Here is a 23,347-nt window from a genome sequence, read left to right as displayed (position 1 = left end):
CTTATCAATTACATTGTCCAAATGAATTTCTTGATCTTCTTTATCTGAATGAATGGTGGTGTTATCGTTAGGATGAAGATTTCTGTAAAAACTTTTTTCCTCGACAGTTACATTATCCAAATGAATTTCTTGATCTTCTATATCTGAATCAATGGTGGTGTTATCGTTAGGATGAAGATTCTTGTAAAAACTTTTGTCCTCAACAGTTACATTATCCAAATGAGTTTCTTGATCTTCTCTATCTGAATCAATGGTGGTGTTATCGTTAGGATGAAGATTCTCGTAAAAACTTTTGTCCTCAACAGTTACATTATCCAAATGAATTTCTTGATCTTCTATATCTGAATTAATGGTGGTGTTATCGTTACGTTGAAGATTTCTGTAAAAACTTTTGTCCTCGACAGTTACATTATCCAAATGAATTTCCTGATCTTCTCTATCTGAATCAATGTTGGTGTTATCGTTAGAACGAAGATTTTGATAAAAACTTGTGTCCTCAACAGTTACATTATCCAAATGAATTTCTTGATCTTCTTTATCTGAATCAATGTTGGCGTTATCGTTAGGATGAAGATTTCTGTAAAAACGTTTGTCCTCAACAGTTACATTATCCAAATGAATTTCTTGATCTTCTTTATCTGAATCAATGGTGGCGTTATCGTTAGGATGAAGATTCTTGTAAAAACGTTTGTCCTCAATAGTTACATTATCCAAATGAATTTCTTGATCTTCTATATCTGAATCAATGTTGGTGTTATCGTTAGGATGAAGATTTTCGTAAAAATGTTTCTCCTCAGTTACTGCACCGTCCAAATATGATGTTTGACTTTCCATGTCACAATCATTTGTGATGCTATCGCTTTGTACCTGACTTTGCAAGCAATCAACAGTTTGTCGCTTTTCTGACGAGCATTCCGGGAGAGCATTTCTCTTTTCTATGCTATCTTTCTCGTATTTTCCATCATTATCTTGCATAATGGCAGCAAACTCCTCGTCATAGTCTGAATTAAAGATCACTGGATCTTTGTCATAAACGTGAGTCTTTGCTATTTTCAACACGGGAGGAAATATGAATTTTGGCACAAACTTGACGGGATTGAAATCATAGACATGACTAGGAACTAACTGATCGTCCAAATCACCATCTTCAAGATCGTCTGACATTACCAAAGTATCGTCATCACTGTGTTCAGTTTCACTGATGTCGTAGTATTGCACTGAAACCATATTCTCTTCAAAACGAACGCATTTTTTTGCTTTCTCGAGAGTCTTACTTGAATTTGACATGATATCATTGTTTTCATTCAAAGCCACATCGTTTGGTACAGATTTTGACGCTTCATAATTTTCTAAGGTAATAAAAAAAACTGAATTTAGCTAACGGTGTAACTGGTTGAGTGTCACGCTTAACAGAACAGTACTCGCTTGCAAGTTGAAAGACATGGTTAAAACATACAAATACCCACTTATACTACATATCCTTTATCAACTGAAAATTGATGGGAATTCAAGGTATCAAACAATATATATTCAAAACCATAAATGTGATACAAACCCATACAATTTTCTTCAATATTGCAGCTTGGTTTACCAGTGTACATGGTCAAAAGAGATTGGCGTTGAATTGATTAAAATTTTTCGTTTATAACCTTTCTGAAGTCGGCATGGACAAGTCCGCTGACAAGTTCACTTGAAGTCTCACTTCTTGGGAAAGATTCTGACGAAGGTACATTGAAATACGAGTTAAAAAGCAGCAATTTCGAGTTGTTTACAGCATTATTTCCGTGCAAAACTTCGTCCTATCTACAAAATAAACTTCCGTCGGCTTGAGTTTCGATGCATTTCTCTACAAATTCATCCCGACAATCCCTCTCCAGTTTTTACCACTGCGAGACAATTTCGTTAATTTATCTTTTAATATTCCTTAGTTTTTTATTCACGGACTTTTCATTTCAAAACGTACACAATTTTCAAGGCTTTTAAATTCAAACGTACGTAGTTTTCAGCTTTTTGGACATTTTGTTTTTATTTTGTTGACAAGTTTGTATTTTGGCGGCAAGACATCACGTGACAACATTAGCATTTTCGGCCCAATCTCCGCTGCGCGGTTGATAATCGTACCATTAATTAGATTGATATATAGGTACAATAAAAAACTAATCTGATCTGTTTATCAATCAAACCTAATAATAGTTTTCTAGTATTTTTCAGCATTTAGTATGATGAATGAAAGACAGAGCACAAGAACTGTCCTTATGCTATCTAAAATATAAAAGAAATAAGATAACGTGTGTCAGTGTAATGAGTGATGAATGAACAACAGAGAACGAGAACAGTCTTCACACAAATAAATTACATAAACAAAATTACATAAGCCGTTATTCGAGAACACGGCTAAGTGGCATGACCTAGCGCATACACGCAATACAGCTATCTGGTATTAATACCAGAATTCAACCAATGAAATGGTGTCCCTACCAAACTACCATATATAGTTTCGATGTTTGCTCTAACGGAAATGTAAAAGGCCATTGAAGAGCATATATGGTATCTAATTTCAATAACTTGTTGACGCACGGCGCAGGATAGTCAATGAGTTTTATGGCATTCACACTAAATCTACAGTAAACATACAATAATATGACCGACACAAATGATGTAGATCAAAATGTACGTGTGAGTTTTCAACTGTCGCGCGAGGCTGCGATCAGGCTACGTGAGCTGGCATTGACTAAACGCGACTTGCTTTGTAAACTAGGTGTATTGGCTGTAAAGTTGGGAAACGAATCGCAGATTTGTGTGACGTCCGGTCGACCGGAGTTCGAAAAACGAACACATAGAACGAATCTGGAAGTTTCAAGAGAATACGGTCGAGAAAAGTACAACCGTTATGGAGATGCTAAAAAAATATCTAAACTAAACTCGACAGCAGGAAAGAGAGATTTCACAAATTCTGCCAAGGAAATGGTGTCTGTTTGTCCAGCATTAGCTAAAGCAACGGCCGATTCGGTAATCATTTCCGAGGATGCTTTACCATCAGTGAGTTTGCTAAACAAAGAATCATTCATAAGAGGCGAAGGATCATCATCGCTGTATGAAAGATTCGATGCCAGAAGAAGTGACGATTCAACGAGAGAATATTATGGTAGTGTAAACGAAGACCCTTTGAGTGTAAAATCTATTTTAAAAGCAAAAAATGGCTTGAAAGCGAACACTATCGATAAAAATAAACAAGCAAGAGAGATGCCTTCAATAAACACAACAAACAGCAGCGAGTTGTATACGAAAACAACTTTAAAAGCGAACAACGTGACACTTGGCAATATGGTGGGAAAAACCAACAGTACAATTTCGAATGAAGAGTTTTCCGAGGCAGATGAGGTACGAGATAATATACTAATAGAAAATATGGATACATCAAGGAAAAATATTACAAGAGGCCAAGTGACTTGTCATGATATGACAACAGGAACATTGAAAGAGGATTGTGGTGAAACAGATATATTTGACAACGAGGAAGATATCGTTAAGCGGGATGATGAAATTCTTTGTAAAGGAAAAAATGATTTGTCGATCGATTCGTCATCCATAAACGAGGAAGACAACCTGTCAAACATGACAGATTCATTTGACTGTAGCACAAACAACGAGTTCGGCTCTTTACCATGCCATGGTATTTCATTTGCTCAACACTTAATTAACCTAAGCAAACAATATCGCTTGGAAAACGAAAAATGCGGTGACAAATTCTTCGAGGCGTCGAAAATTGTAAAAAATGACCATGTACTACGTAGTTTTACGACGGGCAATGACAAACAAGAGGATTTTATGGGCCTTCCCGGTCAAAACTCGCTACTTTTTGGTGATAATTTCAGTGCTTCTACAGTAAAAAGCGCCGAAGAACTGAGCAAAGAACACAGCGAAGCTTCACCAACTAATTTAGACACCATGTCCGAGGCGTCAGCGGATTCTTACCATTCCTTATTTGAAGATGCACGTCTAGGAAGTGTACACGAACTAAGGTATTTCAGAATTTTCAGGAATTTCCTTTATAGTCACGCAATATGTTTTTAAAGGGTCGTTTGACTTGAAACATTTTTCTGGGGATATGCAGGGCTGGGATTGTCTCCCCCCAGCATTTTACTCCGGTAGAGGGTGTAAGAGCGATCTAACACAACTTTTTAATGGTGGAATGGGTATCGTAGAGTAATAAGAAATCAAAACTTACGTTGCAATTATCCCGGTGTACTTTGAGAACTACTCGGGGTTGGTAAACGAGTTGCACACGTCTTTAAAATTTAGACTGAACTAAGTCTGGATTATTCTCTGTGACGTAAGGGATAGGAAGATTCAATCGATGGCGTGGACAAGTTTCACCAAAAAAGCTTTTTGGTCGATGCCTCTCAATCTCATTAATACGACGTCATGATGTTAGATCACAACAAATATCTGAAATTCTGTCCCTTTTGTCTGCGAAAAACATTACTCGAAAAAGAATCGAGCAGGCTTTCCTGCTCGAGTTTTTAATGTATTTAAGAGCCATTCAATGTAGAAATTAATGGTCAAATGCTGGTTTTAAGTGTGAAACCACAATCCTAAGGCTTTCGCAAATCTCCGTCATTTGCCCGCCTCAAAATGGCATCTTCCCGAATTTGGAAGGAAGAGGCCGTTTGCCGACGGCTATGAGCATTTTGAAAAACAACTATTTTGGTGGATTTTTATAAACTAATAGTTTTTGTGTTTTGATTTAGTTGGTCGCCATCATCAAATGAGAACATACCAGTCACTATTAGTAACGGTGGTCATAAAATACTAAAAAAACCATCTCCAGCACCTGTGGTCAAAATGCCAATGGCAGATGTGCAAAGACCGATGAAACAAGAAAAGCCATTAAAGAGAGCAAAATGTAACTGTTGTTTATTTTTGTTATGACAATAACGATTAAATCAAAGAGTATACGTCTTTGATCCCACTATACACGCAGAGGTTGAGAGTATAACCGCTGGCCAAAATCTCAACGAAAACAACGCAGTTGTTCGTTTCCACCTATGTAATTTTACATTAACCATATACACAAACCTATTTTGACGTATTTTCCTTTTTACTGTTAGATCAACGACACATCAAAGGCCACAGTGGAATTATCTGCAAACTGTGTATGCATCCAGTGTCCAAATCGTACAGTTGCTACAAGATTGCGCATGCGCCTAAAGAAATACGCCATCTTTTCGAAGATGGTCCCATTGTGTCCGGGTTTGTCGCCGTTGCTTGCCTTATAAATCGCCAAAAAGAAACGACAAGAACTCTCAAAAGAAAAAACACAAGAATAACATTAAAATTGCAAACTGAAGTTTTGAAATTTAGAAGTGTAAATAGTGGCGTAAATGAACTTACTTTCGTGTGACATCTTGACGCGAAAAAATGCATTTTCAGAAGAGCTCTTGATGCATTTTGGGAAGATTGTGGATATTTAACGAAGATTTTCAAAATTTATGATGCACGCATTTTTATAAATACTGACATACATTTAAATCACTTTCAGTAATTTCGCTTGTTTTTAACTGGAATTCCTTTTTTTAACTCAAATGAACGATGTATAGATAGTTAATATATAAAAGAAACAAGATAATTATTGAATAAAAGAGAGATAATTTTTACCGACGCAACGAATCAGAAGTGTACACGATTACCACTGCACAGATGTAACAAGATCTCCACAAATCCGTTTATCAGCTCATTGAGAATATACGTCAACACTTAAAAGACTTACTTCAAATATTTTTATCTCGATAAACAAACACGCCATCAATTTTTCTTAATCATTTAGCGCCATATATGTTAACGATGGTTAGACAACTGTGCTTTCCCACCAGATAATTTCAAAAATATATAGAACGAAACGTACTCCGATTAAAACAAAATTTAAAATATGAGTTATACGAAAAAACAAGCGCCACTTCTTCAATTGGTCATATTTCAACTGTATTTGAGAATGAAGGTCAAAATATGTGTTCAGAGCAGAGCCATTCCGAGAGTGTTGATTGGGAAAGGGGGGGGGGTATTCATATATTTAGTTGCAGCCGACTTATTTCCTTTGAACGCAAATTGCTTAATGACTTTGCGTAAATTGCTTTCACGGAAAATCAGTTGGGCTAAACTGAATATACTGAATTAAACACGCATAAACACGCCTAATACTAAAAAGGGACGGTTCTGGATGTGTCTTGTTTTTTTTCTTAATGCTCATATCTTGAGGATTTTGTAAAACGTCTTTGTTTATGACTATGTTTCATCACATATTTAAACAGTTCCGTTCTTGAGCTAATTTCTAAACATGGTGTTGTTCCAAACGCTATGAAGTTCAAGCATTTGTAGAACAGCAGCCATAGTTTTACAATACCATCCTAGTGTTCTACGTCAGTAGTCTAACTCTCACGTTTTTAAAGATTTTTTAATAGAGTGCAATCATCAGCTATATATCAAAATGTTCATACGATACACATATATGGTATTTGATCACTTCAAAGTGACAAAACATCGAAGATTTGAATTTTAGTTCAAACGTCAAAGTTTAATCATTCATCTTATCAAATCATCCTTAAACCTACTTGACTGACAAGGATATACTTTGCTAGGGATCGTCTTGTAGAATTACAGGCGTATAGTTACACTGCAACTGAAGTCATTTGATGACGTAATGCGGTCACGTGAGATGTGCAACCTTACCATGGGCTCGTGTCTGTATCGATGGCAACGCAATTGTAAATTGCATACCTGGAAAAAGTTTGAAAATATGAACGTTAATACAACACTAAAACTTTGGACGAAATACAAAACAACAAAATACAAACTTTATTAATGAAGCAACATTGTTTTCTTTGCTACATTCATGTGATTAATTCGCGGTTTTGGCTTAGAACAGATGGTGCGCAGGAAGGGCGTCAAATCAACAGCCGTGTGTGTGTGTGAGTGTGGTGTTGCGGAGGGCACACGCCCCTCCTGGCTTAGAGCAGATGGTGCAGGAGGGCGAACAGCCCGCAGCTGAAGGGCGTCAAATCAACAGCCGTGTGTGAGTGAGAGTGAGGCACACGCCCTGGCTTAGAACGTGCAGGAGGGACAGCCGCCACTCCTGGCTTAGAACAGATGGTGTGCAGGAAGGGCGTCAAATAACAGCCGTGTGTGTGTGAGTGAGAGGGGTGGTGTTGCGGAGGGCACACGCCCGTCCTGGCTTAGAACAGATGGTGTGCAGGAGGGACGTCAAATTTCAAACAAAAATTATTATACCAAGCAATCGAGCAAAATCCATCGCTTTAAGAGTTTAATGGAGCACACTTTCGACAATTCCAGAAACATGGGATAAAAGAAGATTTAAGAAAATGTCTGTAAGTGTACAGGGACAAAGTATCCACTGAAATATAATCCGAACTAGAACACCCCCCCCCCAAAAAAGTCTTAGATCCATCCTCACATTCTTTAAACGAAGGGTAGCTTCCTCAGGGATGGTAGATTTGTTTCGCAACTCTGATTTAACTATCAGAGAAAAATTTACAGAATCACCTTAATTTCTTTTCAGCAACCTCCACGGATGAGTAAGATGGTAGCATAAGTGTACTCGCGCAGGTTGAGGCCCCGGGTAATGTGTCTTTCTCGCCAGACATCTGCGAGAGAGTAATGCATGCAGGTAGTCGTTTACGACCGGTGACGAAACGCAAGAACCGACTACGATCGTCCAAGGAGAAGTTTTCTAGGACCTTCCACAATTGTTGAACGCATTCTGAGTCTGAGGATAACTCATCGCCATAATGAACTAAAAATACAGAGCAATGAATTATTTTGCAAAGTGAATTTTTAATCATTGAGATTCTATTGTCGTCATCAGGAGTGATCTGATGTTGAAACTTGAGTCCTTATATACTCCAGTCTAGTGTCTTCATCAGGAGTGATCTGATGTTGAAACTTGAGTTCTTATATACTCCAGTCTAGTGTCTTCATCAGGAGTGATCCGATGTTGAAACTTGAGTTCTTATAAACTCCAGTCTGTCTTTATGAGGTATCTTACTTGATATACTAAAACCGCGACTGATACCAGAGGACATCGTTGAATATACGGAAGACAGCCCTTCACAAACCTTTTCCAACATTTCAAAATCAAAATATTATAAAATCTTACTCGACTCCTTGAGTAAAGACATAGATATTTCGGTAAATCCACAAACTCCTTTCTCGAGTTCTTGTGAAGTAATTAATTCAAGTAAAGATTGAGGAATAACGGTAAGAATTCCACTACGGATGGCTTTGATCTACACGAGGAAATAAATAAAACAAAACATTAGAAATCGCTGAAAATGACGAAAGATTATAAACAACAGCGAAGCAAACAAAAACCAACTCTTCACATCAACAATACAAATAATTTTGTGTCCATTCACGGGAAAAGCAACGAGTGAAATAAATTTCCCAAAGAAATGAACAAGAATTTCGCTGAAAAGCTCGCATTGTAGCATTGAAAATTCTGACGAACTTTGCCACATAACACTGATTCGCACAGTTGTTATTTTTCTACAAAGATGATCCTTTGGCTGAACAGCTAATTCCCGCCAAAAATTGAAGGTATCAAGCTATCTAGTCCCAGTCTTTTCACACAAGACCAAAACAAAGATGAATGCAAGATTCTACTTTAAATACGCGTTAAATACATATTGACAGTCTACATGGAGCGAAAATGAATTGACAACGGGAAATCGTTTGATTTAACAAAACGCGAACGTTTGTAACTCTAACTATTGTCGATAACGAACGACTTTTTAAAACCTTTTTACGAAACAATAAAAAGAAATTTGACCTGTTCCAAAGACTCCATCATCCTCGCTTTCTTTACAAGTTCACAATACTCAAATCTCGATTCATAATTCACCATAGTATCACAATGTTTCACAGTAATTATGGTACCGTCGCTGTTAGCCGTAGTGTAGTCTAGATCGGTGCCAAACTGCGTTTCAAAATCGTTTTTCGTTATAACTTCAATGTTATCTATGAAAGAACAAAACAGACGGACATAGATAGGACGTAATTAAAGTGAAAACATAGAAAGGAGTTGCTTTGTTAAAAGTTGGAACGCCTTTGAAAATAATGCAACAATGAAGTTTTCTAAATGAATGGTTTGAACACAAGAGTATGGTTAAATGTTTTAAGATGTAGGTTATCTACGGTTGGTAAAGTCCTGAGAAGGACTGTTGTTGTTGGTATTATTGAACTAAAATACATGGAACACTACCTGAAGCAAATAATTGAAGCCAAATCTTACATCAGACACGCGAGATTTCACCCCAGACACGCGTGTTTAGTGTTTCGAGATTCTCTCGCGGAGTAATAATTGATTGACTACACACGCGTGTCTTGGGTAAAATCACGGCTTCAAAAAATTATTAGGGTTTTGTATTACAGGTAGCGTTCCATGTATTTTAGTTCAATGGGTGATGTTGACTGACGTTCCACCATCTTACAGGTAGTCATCTTCAAAGTTATAATTTGTGACGTATGAGCCAGATAAAAATAAAACACGGAACATGATGTATAATCTTTACTTGACTCTGAAGATGTCCACGGCTAAGGACGTCTAAACATAAGTGAACAGTGAACACAAACATTCTTCCTGAGGACTGTACAAAGCACAATTTACATAGACAAACATCCCAAAACAGGCCAAAAACTTGCAGGCTGGCTTCGCTGCAGGTTATAACATCTAGAGAGTTTGCGCAGGAGAGACTCGAGGCTCGTTCTCATCTTACAAATTACTCAGCCGAGAAAACAAAGCAGACACGGTCAGCAGGGTTTTCAAACGACAAAAACTATGACTCACTTATCATATTCACGGCTAATGCATCAACGTTAACGAAATCTTTGTGCCACGTGACATGCTCGCTGACGATCAGCTTCCAAAAATATGGCGGGAAAAACAGCGCAAGACTTTCGTCACTACGATACGCGGCTCCCATCAGTCTACCAAGCCAATGAAACGCTTTCATGTCTCGGCATGAGGGATTAGGCACGAAGCAGTCACGATGATCTCCGACCTTGTCCTGAAATTTAAATTAAAACACTCTCGAGAAAAATATTTAGACTCGATGACGAATGATATACCTGTAAACATGACAAAGTAGTTGTACTTTTGAAGTAAAGTGCTCAATTCTGATATAGTAGCGATTTTTCTTATTTAATAGCAGTTCTAAGTACTGGCGTTTTATCAACATTTTTTTGTCAGTTTCAGGCCCCAGTTGACCATGAGAAAGATAGGTAAAAAGGGGTAACAGGGGGTATAGGGGATAACACGGAGTAAATGGGAGTAGTAAAAGGGGTAACACCGGGGTATAAGGGATAACAGGGAGTAAATGGGAGTAGTAAAAGAGGTAATAAAGGCAAAAGGGGGCTACATAGGGGTAAAGTGAGTAAAAGGGGGTAACAGGGTAATAAAAGAGAATTCATAAATATGAAATTCAAGATAAAGTTACTTTACGAACCCGATTGTTGACAGTTTTCACCAAAAGTGGTAAAGTTTTGTTCGTATTGAGTTCAGCCGGAGGACATAATTCATCAGATACTTCCGATAACGAGTCACGGAATCCACCGCCCTAGAGAATTGGGACGAACATTCGTAAAACTATTGAAATGTTAAACAATACGTCAACAACACATGAGCCGTGCTTCCGCTTACTTGATCAATTATTCCTTCTCCAACAAATTTCACTTCCCACCACTGATCGCATTTTCTTTTATTCCACCTGAATGGATAAAGTAAAAATTGTAAACTTTTCAGACCAGCCCACTACAGTGCCGTATTATTACCGAGTCGAATAACTACAGTAGAAGATTATTGTTCAACAATCAACTAAGTCCTTCCATCCAATTCACACTTCCGTACTTCCTTTGAAATGATGAAATAACACACATATAGTACCGCTCGCGAATTTGTTAACATAATTTTGCGTATGATACGCGTATCGTTCTCGTATCATACGCATATCGTTTTATTTAATACGCGTATCGTTCTCGTGTCATACGCATATCGTTCTCGTGTCATACCCGTATCATTTCATAAGTAGAGCCTCGGCTTGTAAATGGAGTCCGATGATGAATTAGTAATAAATTCGAAACATTACGGTTGAAATTAAAATTTCCTCGTTTGTTTCTCGTGTCTGGGTGTAAAATTTGGCTTCAAACAATTAACAGGCTTTTCTATTACAGGTAGCGTTCAATGTATTATAATGGTATAAACATGTACGATATCTTAAGAATACATCGCTATTCACACTAGCTTAACAAAAGAAACAGCCCCATCATCTTGATGAAGACCAAACAACACTGTATATTTTGGGAAACTGCAGCCATTATTGCTATTTGTGTAAAAACATACGTAAAAGACAAAACTTTCGTTGCACAAACCTGAAACTGACATTTTCGGATTTCAACGACTCAAATATTTGATAAAAAACTGATGTTTTCGGATTCATGAGTCGATCTTTGACGGACATCTTTCGATCGATGTAAACAACGGGAACTTGTTCCGGCAGCGGTTGCTCCGTTGCTCTTAACAGTTCTGCTAAAATGCCCGCACGACGGTTGGACAGCGGCAAAAGGAAACGCAAATTATAGAGAATGGAGCAAGAGTTAGATTTGCTCTTGATGATGTCGGGCGTCCACGAGAAATACGGCTTGCAACTCTGCATGCTTCTGCGAGGTGGATCAGTCTTGCGTTTTATTCGATTTAGGTTTCCCATAAACTGTTTAAAATTTTCCTCTTCCCTTTCTAAGTACTCCATCTGTTTCTGAAGAGCTGCCATTTCCTCTTCGTTGCTTTCGCTTTCCCGTAAGATTTCCGTTTGTTTCTCAAAAAGATCATTACGCTGAGTCTTGTTTTCGGTGATACGCTCTTGAACGACACGCAGCTGCTCAAGTTGCCGTGGGCTCAAGTGCTTCGAGTGAGCTTCAATGCGATGCATCATCGTCTTTTGTTCGTCGAATAGCTGCATCTGAAGGATGGGAATATGTTTTGAGAGAGAACAAATTTTGTACATTTTGTTATGCTTTCGTAGGGAAGCATTCATTACACGAACAATGTGAGCGCATAAAAATGAATGATATTTTGCAACTGTTTTATATCACATTACCCAAACTGACAGTCGGTGAAAATATTTAAACATTGAACAAAATGTTAACACTCTCAACGCTTTCGTTCGTAAGTTTACATGGTACAGTGTTTTTTGTCAAGTTAGAGCACGAATGATTTAAAGTTTGTAGATGAAACTGTATCTAAAAGCAGGTTATATAATGAACATAATAGGAGGAAGTACCAATTTCATGCAATCGGTTGTTTAGATCTGAGATACCACAGTCAGCTTGACACTAACTCGTTTTAAGAAGTAACCAACCAGTTTTTAGATGCAACAAACCTGTTTTTACATAAAAATAACCTGTTTTCACATAAGACTAACCTGTTTCTAAATACAACCAACTTGTTTTCAGACACAACTAACCAGTATTCAGATATACCCAACGCGTTATTAACACAACTCACCTGTTTTCAGACGTAACTAACATGTATTTAGATTTAACTAACCTGTTTTCAGACGTAACTAACATGTGTTTAGATTTAACTAACCTGTTTTCAGACGTAACTAACATGTGTTTAGATTTAACTAACCTGTTTTCAGACGTAACTAACATGTGTTTAGATTTAACTAACCTGTTTTCAGACGTAACTAACATGTATTTAGATTTAACTAACCTGTTTTCAGACGTAACTAACATGTGTTTAGATTTAACTAACCTGTTTTCAGACGTAACTAACATGTGTTTAGATTTAACTAACCTGTTTTCAGACGTAACTAACATGTATTTAGATTTAACTAACCTGTTTTCAGACGTAACTAACATGTATTTAGATTTAACTAAACTGTTTTCAGACGTAACTAACATGTGTTTAGATTTAACTAACCTGTTTTCAGACGTAACTAACATGTATTTAGATTTAACTAACCTGTTTTTAGACGTAACTAACATGTATTTAGATTTAACTAACCTGTTTTTAGACGTAACTAACATGTATTTAGATTTAACTAACCTGTTTTCAGACGTAACTAACATGTATTTAGATTTAACTAACCTGTTTTTTGATTAGCGATTGTTGTTCTTTAAAACGTCGCGTTAAGTTTTGTCTCAAATGAAGTTTCTTCGTTAAACATTCTCTGCGTTTTTCAATATTTTTCATCCCACTCGTGAAATGGACATCATCTAAAATAAAATTTGTTGGGAAGAAAATTAAACGCAACATTCACAAAATATTTCGAGATTTGTGAGAACTGATATACGTTATTTTATTTCTTATATATTTTAGACAGTGTAAAGACTGTTCTTGTTCTCTGTTGTTCATTCATCACTACCTACACTGACACACGTTATCTTATTTCTTATATATTTTAGATAGTGTAAAGACTGTTCTCGTTCTTTGTTGTTCATTTATCACTACCTACACTGACACACGTTATCTTATTTCTTATAATTTTACATAGTGTAGAGTCTGTTCTTTTTGTAAAAGATTTAAGTAAAACTAACCATTTTCTTCGTAATTGTCATGGCCTTCGACAACAGAAGAATCTTTGGGTGAAAAAGGACTGAATGAATTCTCCGTAAAGGATAACGAAGGATAACTTTCCGAATTAGAAGCGGCGTTAAGATCGGTATTGAGCGCGGTACTACAAAGAAACGGGATCACGCAGTCCATCACGTGAACAACACGAAGTAGAGCAAGAGCGCGAAACGTAAGGGACTCTGGTGGATACGAAGATATCTTTGGGTGTCTCACGAGGCTTGTTTGAGTAAATAATGTAGGAAACACAGAGATGTGTTTTAATTGACACTGAAAAAAAGATAAAAATTTGTTGAAACTTGTGTATGACGGAGGACGAAAAATATACTCGAAGGTTGAAGACACTATAACATACGCTTCTCTATGGTTGATGACAGTATAACATACGCTTCTCTATGGTTGATGACAGTATAACGTACACTTCTCTATGGTTGATGACAGTATAACATACACTTCTCTATGGTTGATGACAGTATAACGTACACTTCTCTATGGTTGATGACAGTATAACATACACTTCTCTATGGTTGATGACAGTATAACATACACTTCTCTATGGTTGATGACAGTATAACATACACTTCTCTATGGTTGATGACAGTATAAAGAACACTTCTCTATGGTTGATGACAGTATAACATACACTTCTCTATGGTTGATGACAGTATAACATACGCTTCTCTATGGTTGATGACAGTATAACGTACACTTCTCTATGGTTGATGACAGTATAACATACACTTCTCTATGGTTGATGACAGTATAAAGAACACTTCTCTATGGTTGATGACAGTATAACATACACTTCTCTATGGTTGATGACAGTATAACATACACTTCTCTATGGTTGATGACAGTATAACATACACTTCTCTATGGTTGATGACAGTATAACATACACTTCTCTATGGTTGATGACAGTATAACATACGCTTCTCTATGGTTGATGACAGTATAACATACACTTCTCTATGGTTGATGACAGTATAACGTACACTTCTCTATGGTTGATGACAGTATAACATACACTTCTCTATGGTGGATGACAGTATAAAGAACACTTCTCTATGGTTCATGACAGTATAACATACACTTCTCTATGGTTGATGACAGTATAACGTACACTTCTCTATGGTTGATGATAGTATAACATACACTTCTCTATGGTTGATGACAGTATAACATACACTTCTCTATGGTTGATGACAGTATAACATACACTTCTCTATGGTTGATGACTGTAAAACATACACTTCTCTATGGTCGATGACAGTAGAACCTACACTTCTCTATGGTTGATGACAGTATAACATACACTTCTCTATGGTTGATGACAGTATAACATACACTTCTCTATGGTTGATGACAGTATAACATACACTTCTCTATGGTTGATGACAGTATAACATACACTTCTCTATGGTTGATGACAGTATAACATACACTTCTCTATGGTTGATGACAGTATAACATACACTTCTCTATGGTTGATGACAGTATAACATACACTTCTCTATGGTTGATGACAGTATAACATACACTTCTCTATGGTTGATGACAGTATAACATACACTTCTCTATGGTTGATGACAGTATAACACACTTCTCCGTGGTTGGTGACAATACAACATACATACAAAACTGGTCCAGGACCATGAAAGACAAACAGAAAAAAATAACCAATAAAAATAAATAAACTAAATACCTTGCCATTCATTTTACTCGTTGCCCCACCATGAGAATTCACGAGAAATTGAACAAGTTCCGTATCTTCGTCACATGACCAATTGCAACTCGGCAAAACTTGAAGTTCATTGGTCAGATTCAAATCGACACTTATAGCACGCAAACCGCCTTTTCCCCCAATACACGGCAACTTCACAGTCTGCCTACTCGGATTCATCTCTAAAGTTTTCAATTGTTTTCCGAGGAAGACGAGGTTTAACGAGGAAGACTCTGATTTAGCTATACCGTAATCACGAGGAACAAATTTCAAGATGTCCTTATGTGACTTTTCGCTGTCAATAACCTCTAAATGTGAAAAATTTTCTTTAATACTCATGGTTTTCTGCGTTAAATCGAGCATATTTCCACAAGCTTCTAACTCTTCGAAGACCCTAGAAATTTCCAAATCTGTGGCACTCGAGGGTCGAGAGTATCTTGCTGCGGACTTGGACGACGCAGTCTGTGTTGAAGTATCTATTCGTTTCAGTCCATTATCGGACATTGACACAATTTTTAAGTTTGAAAGCAAATCGTTTTCTTTCGAGAGACGTTGTTTCTTACCAAAAGGTCTTTTCTTAACCTTGGTGTACAATTGAAAGCATTTCTCAACGTGTTCCTCGATGTTGTCAGTAGGACGACAAAGCGAATAGGTGAAGTTAACGACATTTTCCCATATTAAATCATCCTGAAGTTCGTTCCAAATGTTCTCACCGTGTCTTGAAAGCGCTTTAGCAGATTTCGACGTATGCGAATCTCTCGTTTTCTTGTTGAAAAAGTTTACTGTTTCGTCGACCGCATCTTGAGACGACAGGTGGAGTTTCGATGACGATTTTGAAGCATGCGCTAGTTGTGAAAGTTGAGCAAATGAAGGGACATAAGTAAATGATTTTGGAATACGACCAAAACGTGTGAGAGAATCTAAAATACAAAAGAATTGGAAAAATTGATCACTTCTGATGAAGTCTCTAGTCCAGAGTGTATAAGGACTCAAGTTCAACATCAGATCACTCCTGATGAAGACACTAGACTGAATATATAAGAACTCAAGTTTTAACATCAGATCACTCCTGCATGATGAAGACACTAGACTGGAATATATAAGAACTCAAGTTTTAACATCAGATCACTCGTGATGAAGACACTAGACTGGAATATATAAGAACTCAAGTTTTAACATCAGATCACTCCTGATGAAGACACTAGACTGGAATATATAAGAACTCAAGTTTTAACATCAGATCACTCCTGATGAAGACACTAGACTGGAGTATATAAGAACTCAAGTTTCAACATCAGATCACTCCTGATGAAGACACTAGACTGGAATATATAAGAACTCAAGTTTCAACATCAGATCACTCCTGATGAAGACACTAGACTGGAATATATAAGAACTCAAGTTTTAACATCAGATCACTCCTGATGAAGACACTAGACTGGAGTATATAAGAACTCAAGTTTTAACATCAGATCACTCCTGATGAAGACACTAGACTGGAATATATAAGAACTCAAGTTTCAACATCAGATCACTCCTGCATGATGAAGACACTAGACTGGAATATATAAAACTCAAGTTTTAACATCAGATCACTCTGATGAAGACACTAGACTGGAATATATAAGAACTCAAGTTTTAACATCAGATCACTCCCTGATGAAGACACTAGACTGGAATATATAAGAACTCAAGTTTTAACATCAGATCACTCCTGATGAAGACACTAGACTGGAATATATAAGAACTCAAGTTTTAACATCAGATCACTCCTGATGAAGACACTAGACTGGAATATATAAGAACTCAAGTTTTAACATCAGATCACTCCTGATGAAGACACTAGACTGGAGTATATAAGAACTCAAGTTTCAACATCAGATCACTCCTGATGAAGACACTAGACTGGAATATATAAGAACTCAAGTTTCAACATCAGATCACTCCTGATGAAGACACTAGACTGGAATATATAAGAACTCAAGTTTTAACATCAGATCACTCCTGATGAAGACACTAGACTGGAGTATATAAGAACTCAAGTTTTAACATCAGATCACTCCTGATGAAGACACTAGACTGGAATATATAAGAACTCAAGTTTCAACATCAGATCACTCCTGATGAAGACACTAGACTGGAATATATAAAAACTCAAGTTTTAACATCAGATCACTCCTGCATGATGAAGACACTAGACTGGAATATATAAGAACTCAAGTTTTAACATCAGATCACTCCTGATGAAGACACTAGACTGGAATATATAAGAACTCAAGTTTTAACATCAGATCACTCCTGATGAAGACACTAGACTGGAATATATAAGAACTCAAGTTTTAACATCAGATCACTCGTGATGAAGACACTAGACTGGAGTATATAAGAACTCAAGTTTTAACATCAGATCACTCGTGATGAAGACACTAGACTGGAGTATATAAGAACTCAAGTTTTAACATCAGATCACTCCTGATGAAGACACTAGACTGGAATATATAAGAACTCAAGTTTCAACATCAGATCACTCCTGATGAAGACACTAGACTGGAATATATAAGAACTCAAGTTTTAACATCAGATCACTCGTGATGAAGACACTAGACTGGAGTATATAAGAACTCAAGTTTTAACATCAGATCACTCCTGATGAAGAAACTAGACTGGAGTATATAAGGACTCCAGTTTCAACAACAGATCACTCCTGATAAGTGAAGATTTTCAATAAAGATTACCTATAACATCTTGAAGTGCTCTCATTCTTGACAAAGTTTTTCTTGCCGCCGTCTTTGGGATCAACAAACCAGGACATGGATAGACTTTAATCTACGATCAACAACATTTGTTCAAAAGTCGTAAAAAATGTACATCGATTACAATGATAGAACCTCAATATCCTTCAATACACCTAACTAACAAGGAATTTATACAGCAATGCTACAGATGTTTGTAGATGTAGATCGTCCAGGTTGGTAGAGTCCTGAGAAGGAATGTTTTTGTTGTTGTTGACTGACGTTTCGACAACCTTGGCGCTAGTCATCTTCAGAGTCAAATGACTCCTTCTCAGGACTATACCAACCTGGATGATCTACATCTACAAACATGTAACGATACGATACTCCCGGGTTCAAACCACTTACTTTAATGCTACAGATGACATAAAATAAAATTGCTTCTAGCAGCATACTCTCCTACTCATCCCCAACCCTCTGAAACAAAAGCACGGACAGAGAAACGTATAGAATATGCATATTGCACGGTCTTGCATTCCCAAGAAGAGAAATGCTAAGTTTTGAAGCCAACCAATTACACGCAGCGTTATGCTGAACTGTTCCACTTAAATAAGAAATATGGGGTCTTTGAAGCGGAAGAAATTTTTGATTTTAAAAGAAGAGAATACAGGTTTTATGTCTAAGTTTGTGCAGTAATGTCTGACCAAGTTATGTAGTTTTCATTTCGTGATTTGTAAGTAGTGGCCAATGTAAGGTAGCTTGAAGTAATGGATTCGAGGTTTGGCTTGTGTGTGGTCTTGTTCATTGTCAGTTGTATTAGAGTTAGTGTCGTTGTTACATGTTTTTATTACTTGGTTTATGAAATGCAAGGCGTATGAGTTACGTTTTAGAATGTCGATGAATTTTTTTAGGTCGAGTTGGTTTACGAATTCTCTTGTGCGGGATGTAATTCTCGCTACATTGGCAAAACCAGACGCCACCTCTCCACACGGAGTAAAGAGCATACCACTTCCGAGAAATAAGAAATATGTTATAAACTGATATTAGCAACAGTAGCGAAGAATTTTGGGAGAAATTAGAGGAAGAAGCTTCCTTTAAGACCAAAACACGAACAATCTATTGTGAGCAAAAATGTTGAAACCGACACAGTTTGACACAAGTGCATGCTAAACAACACTATAAATATTTTAAAGTAAATGGTTTGAACCCGGGAGTATCGTTACATGTTTGTAAATGTAGATCGTCCAGGTTGGTATAGTCCTGTTGTTGTTGTTGTTGACTGACGTTTCGACAACCTTAGCGTAGTCATCTTCACAGTCAAATGAGGAGTAAACGTCAGGTTAGCCGTGTTAGCCAAAGAACCAGATAACAAATACGGCTAACCTGACGTTTACTCTTCATTTGACTCTGAAGATGACTACCGCTAAGGTTGTCGAAACGTCAGTCAACAACAACAAAAACAGTCCTTCTCAGGACTATACCAACCTGGACGATCTACATTTACAAACATGTAACTATAAATATTTTCTACAATTGGCTTTAGCGAAATCGTGACAGTTTTGTCTAAGCATAATAACATACACTTCTACACACTCTTTCACTACAACCAATTTAAATACGTTGTGTTAGCTTTGTAAAATGGGACAGTTCAATAAAGTGATCTATTGTCTTTTAAAGCTTCAAATATAATTCAGGATGCGTGATCCGTGTAATATACACATCAATGAAACAAAAAGACGAATTCTTGGTAATGGAGATGAATTTTGGGAGAAATTAGAGGAAGAAGCTTACTTTAAGACCAAAACACGAACAATCTATCGTGAGAAAAATGTTGAAATCGACACAGTTTGACACAAGCGCGTTCTAACAACACTATAAATATTTTAAAGTAAATGGTTTGAACCCGGGAGTATCGTTACATGTTTGTAAATGTAGATCGTCCAGGTTGGTATAGTCCTGTTTTTGTTGTTGTTGACTGACGTTTCGACAACCTTAGCGTAGTCATCTTCACAGTCAAATGAGGAGTAAACGTCAGGTTAGCCGTGTTAGCCAAAGAACCAGATAACAAATACGGCTAACCTGACGTTTACTCTTCATTTGACTCTGAAGATGACTACCGCTAAGGTTGTCGAAACGTCAGTCAACAACAACAAAAACAGTCCTTCTCAGGACTATACCAACCTGGACGATCTACATTTACAAACATGTAACTATGAATATTTCCTACAATTGGCTTCAGCGAAATCGTGACAGTTTTGTCTAAGCACAATAACATACACTTGTACACACTCTTTCACTACAACCAATTTAAATACGTTGTGTTAGCTTTGTAAAATGGGACAGTTCAACAAAGTGATCTGTTGTCTTTTAAAGCTTCAAATATAATTTGGGATGCGTGATCCGTGTAATATACACATCAACGAAACAAAAAGACGAATTCTTTGTAATGGAGATGAACCCGAATGCAGGCTACTAAGATCAATGATTATAAATCATTGACCACACATGAAATGCAAAGAATCTGAGATCATTTTAAACAATGTAGTTTTTTAAAAAGGAGTAGCTATTTAGGTTAACTTATTGTGTTTACCTTCTTGGCTTTCTGTTTGGAGTAAGTAAATCTCAGTTTCATGAAACTTTCTCCATCTTCAGGTAAAACAAGTGATTCAAAACACACATCACTTAGAACTTTCTCGTTCGTACCGGAGTTCGGATGTCGCTCAAGTTTCAGAAGCTATAAGAAAAATCAACAAATATTGAGTTGCAATGACATTCTAACAATGCAATTACTGTGTTTCCACTATTTGCCCCCTGCTGATAATGCCCCATTTGAAAGGTAGACAAAACAAAAAAATAAAACCCAGAGCCTCTATTTCTCCTTCACCTTCTGGAAATTGATAAAGCACTGAGAAGTCAATATCTTGATGAAATCATCATGAAATACTATATGAACTCTGTTCGTTGACATAAGCATTTATTTGTTTCAAATTTACTCTTACAAAAATCAAACTAAAAATTTCAAAACAAAATGAAAATCATGTGTTTGGGTTTTTTGTTTTTGAAAATGCACTTATGCACTTACTGCATTGGGTATTTTGATAAATACAAGTTGATACTGAATGATGCAGATAGAAAATTTGTATAAAAATAGAATTAGTACCCAGCCTTGCCTTTCTAATAACCCCACACTTGAATAGCTGCACAGACAATGAAACCCTAGGGGGTTAAATAGAGGAACAATTGCACTTATATCTACAACAATAAACAACAGGTCATCAACTTACTTTATTTCCTGTAGGTACAATAACGAGACCATCTGGTTTCAGTAATTCTAATAAGAAATCAAATTTCTCCCTAGGGCACGCCGCTCCACAATATACACGGTCATACTTAAAGGCAGTCTGGTCCACGTGGAAACAATTCCCAGCAATGAATTGTGGGAAGCATATGGTCTTCTTTAGCTTGGGAAAGTAGGTGAAGAATTCTTCGCAGCAATCATTGGCATGTTCTACAAGGTTGCCACGTAGTTCTATGCCATGGTTTAACCCTTTGGATCCTACAATGTACCCAGCCAACATGGAGAAGTATCCCGTGCCACTGCCGATATTCAAAAAGGACATTCCTAGTTATGAAAGTTGGAAATTACTGATGATTACCATTGCGCACTAAATTGTGTGTGAAGTCACTAATTTCACGAGTCCTTTTTTTAAAACAAAACAAGTCATTTAGCAATTGTAAAAATTGAGTAACATGTAATGCCAAGTGCTGTTATAAGTGTTGCAATGAATCAATTAATAAAGTAAATGGTTTGAACCCGGGAGTATCGTTACATGTTTGTAAATGTAGATTGTCCAGTTTGGTATAGTCCTGAGAAGGACTGTTTTTGTTGTTGTTGACTGATGTTTCGACAACCTTAGTGGTAGTCATCTTCAGAGTCAAAAATCAATTAATGCCACACTCGCTATTCACAAATATCACATTAATAATAAGTTCATTCAGCTTATTTCGAGTAATGTTTTAGTGAAACACCTAAATTGTGTTTTTCTTTTCTAATTATAATAAGCATATCATTTAAATCAATATCTGTAAACCTTCCACTTGTTTTTTTTTATATACTATGTACGTCGGAAATAAAGTTGTTGTACAAGAAAACAAATACATCTTCAAAAAAATGGCTGAATCTCCAAAATATTGCTTAATTATGTTATCTATGGAACAAAATTGGCAATTTTCAACAAGAGAAACAGTAGCAAACCTCTGGCTTAGCCAATTAAAAATTTGCAAATCAAAAACACTTTAGAACAGTACAATTTGCAGTGTGTCTAATGATTTTTTCATGGTATTTTGAAACATGTTTATTGGTGAAATACTCTTGATCGACAAATAATGAATGGTAAATAAACCTTGTCACAATGGTAATGGTTTGAGAAGGTTAAAGAAACAATGGGCAAGAATTTACTGTTCTTAAAGAATTCAAAAAAAAGCTCCATTATTATTTACTATGAATAGTAAAGGTTACAGGCTGATACAAGACTTACGTAGAAACATGTGTTCTGTTGGCAAAAGAGACAATATTACAATATCTAACCGGGTAGATACAAACTTGAAACTTCTTAGCAAAATGGGGTTATAAGTTATACATTTTGTAGGAACAACACATAAATTAAAGAGGAAGCGCTTGTGTTGATAAATTCCCCATCGTCAGGTGATATAAAAGGGAAAATCACCCACTCATTCCAAAGTAGAAAAATATCAAACTGATTCAGTACTATTTAACTTATGTTTGTTTAAGAAACTGGGCGTTTTCATGAGAAATTTCTAGTTTTATTGCGTGTAATCTGGAATGAAATAAAGTCAAACGACCATCACGCGATTCCTTCCTGGTCATACATTGTATAAACGTATCATTATCTTGAACTGTTGTACACAGGTGAAGGGATATTTTAGCTGTATTAACATACCTTCCTTCATGTTTAAAGCTTCAAGAACTGTGGCGTACATGTGTGGTGCGCTCATGTGCAGATGATCATCCCCGCGAACTGGATAATCGGCGTACGCCTCGTCGTGTAAAAATTCCGGCAAGAACGCGGCTCTCGGCACGTTAAGAAATGCATCTTCAACTTGTTTACTCGAAATGATGGACATTTGTTTGAAATTTTTCACCATCTCTTCGTTCGAATCATTGTACGTTCGCCAAGCCATCTCTACGATAAGCACCAAAGTACCACCGAAACCCACAAAAACGACCAA

General features: G+C 36.7%; 2 protein-coding genes across 2 annotated transcripts; one reads left to right on the top strand and one right to left on the bottom strand.

Annotated features, from left to right (window-relative positions):
• The first annotated feature begins 2,570 nt into the window (after positions 1–2,570).
• Positions 2,571–5,670, top strand: LOC124451047. Its single transcript, XM_047001681.1, has 3 exons — positions 2,571–4,022; positions 4,752–4,906; positions 5,112–5,670. Exons 1-3 carry the CDS (start codon positions 2,641–2,643, stop codon positions 5,402–5,404), a joined length of 1,830 nt encoding a protein of 609 aa, XP_046857637.1. The 5' UTR covers positions 2,571–2,640; the 3' UTR covers positions 5,405–5,670.
• Positions 5,671–6,432: 762 nt separating this feature from the next.
• Positions 6,433–23,327, bottom strand: LOC124451045. Its single transcript, XM_047001679.1, has 15 exons — positions 23,059–23,327; positions 21,382–21,719; positions 20,688–20,831; positions 18,101–18,191; positions 15,348–16,285; positions 13,609–13,912; positions 13,160–13,287; positions 11,440–12,026; positions 10,712–10,778; positions 10,518–10,628; positions 9,860–10,079; positions 8,843–9,030; positions 8,171–8,300; positions 7,558–7,807; positions 6,433–6,774 (listed from the first exon to the last, which is right to left on the bottom strand). The coding sequence occupies exons 1-15, from the start codon at positions 23,297–23,299 to the stop codon at positions 6,723–6,725; spliced, it is 3,789 nt and encodes a 1,262-aa protein (XP_046857635.1). The 5' UTR covers positions 23,300–23,327; the 3' UTR covers positions 6,433–6,722.
• Between the last annotated feature and the right edge of the window lie 20 nt (positions 23,328–23,347).

Source organism: Xenia sp. Carnegie-2017, unplaced genomic scaffold (assembly GCF_021976095.1).
Source record: "Xenia sp. Carnegie-2017 unplaced genomic scaffold, XeniaSp_v1 HiC_scaffold_24, whole genome shotgun sequence".
Classification (NCBI taxonomy): Eukaryota; Metazoa; Cnidaria; class Anthozoa; order Malacalcyonacea; family Xeniidae; genus Xenia; species Xenia sp. Carnegie-2017.
The sequence above is the reverse complement of the archived record's forward strand: the minus strand, read 5'-3'. Positions and strand labels throughout refer to the sequence as shown.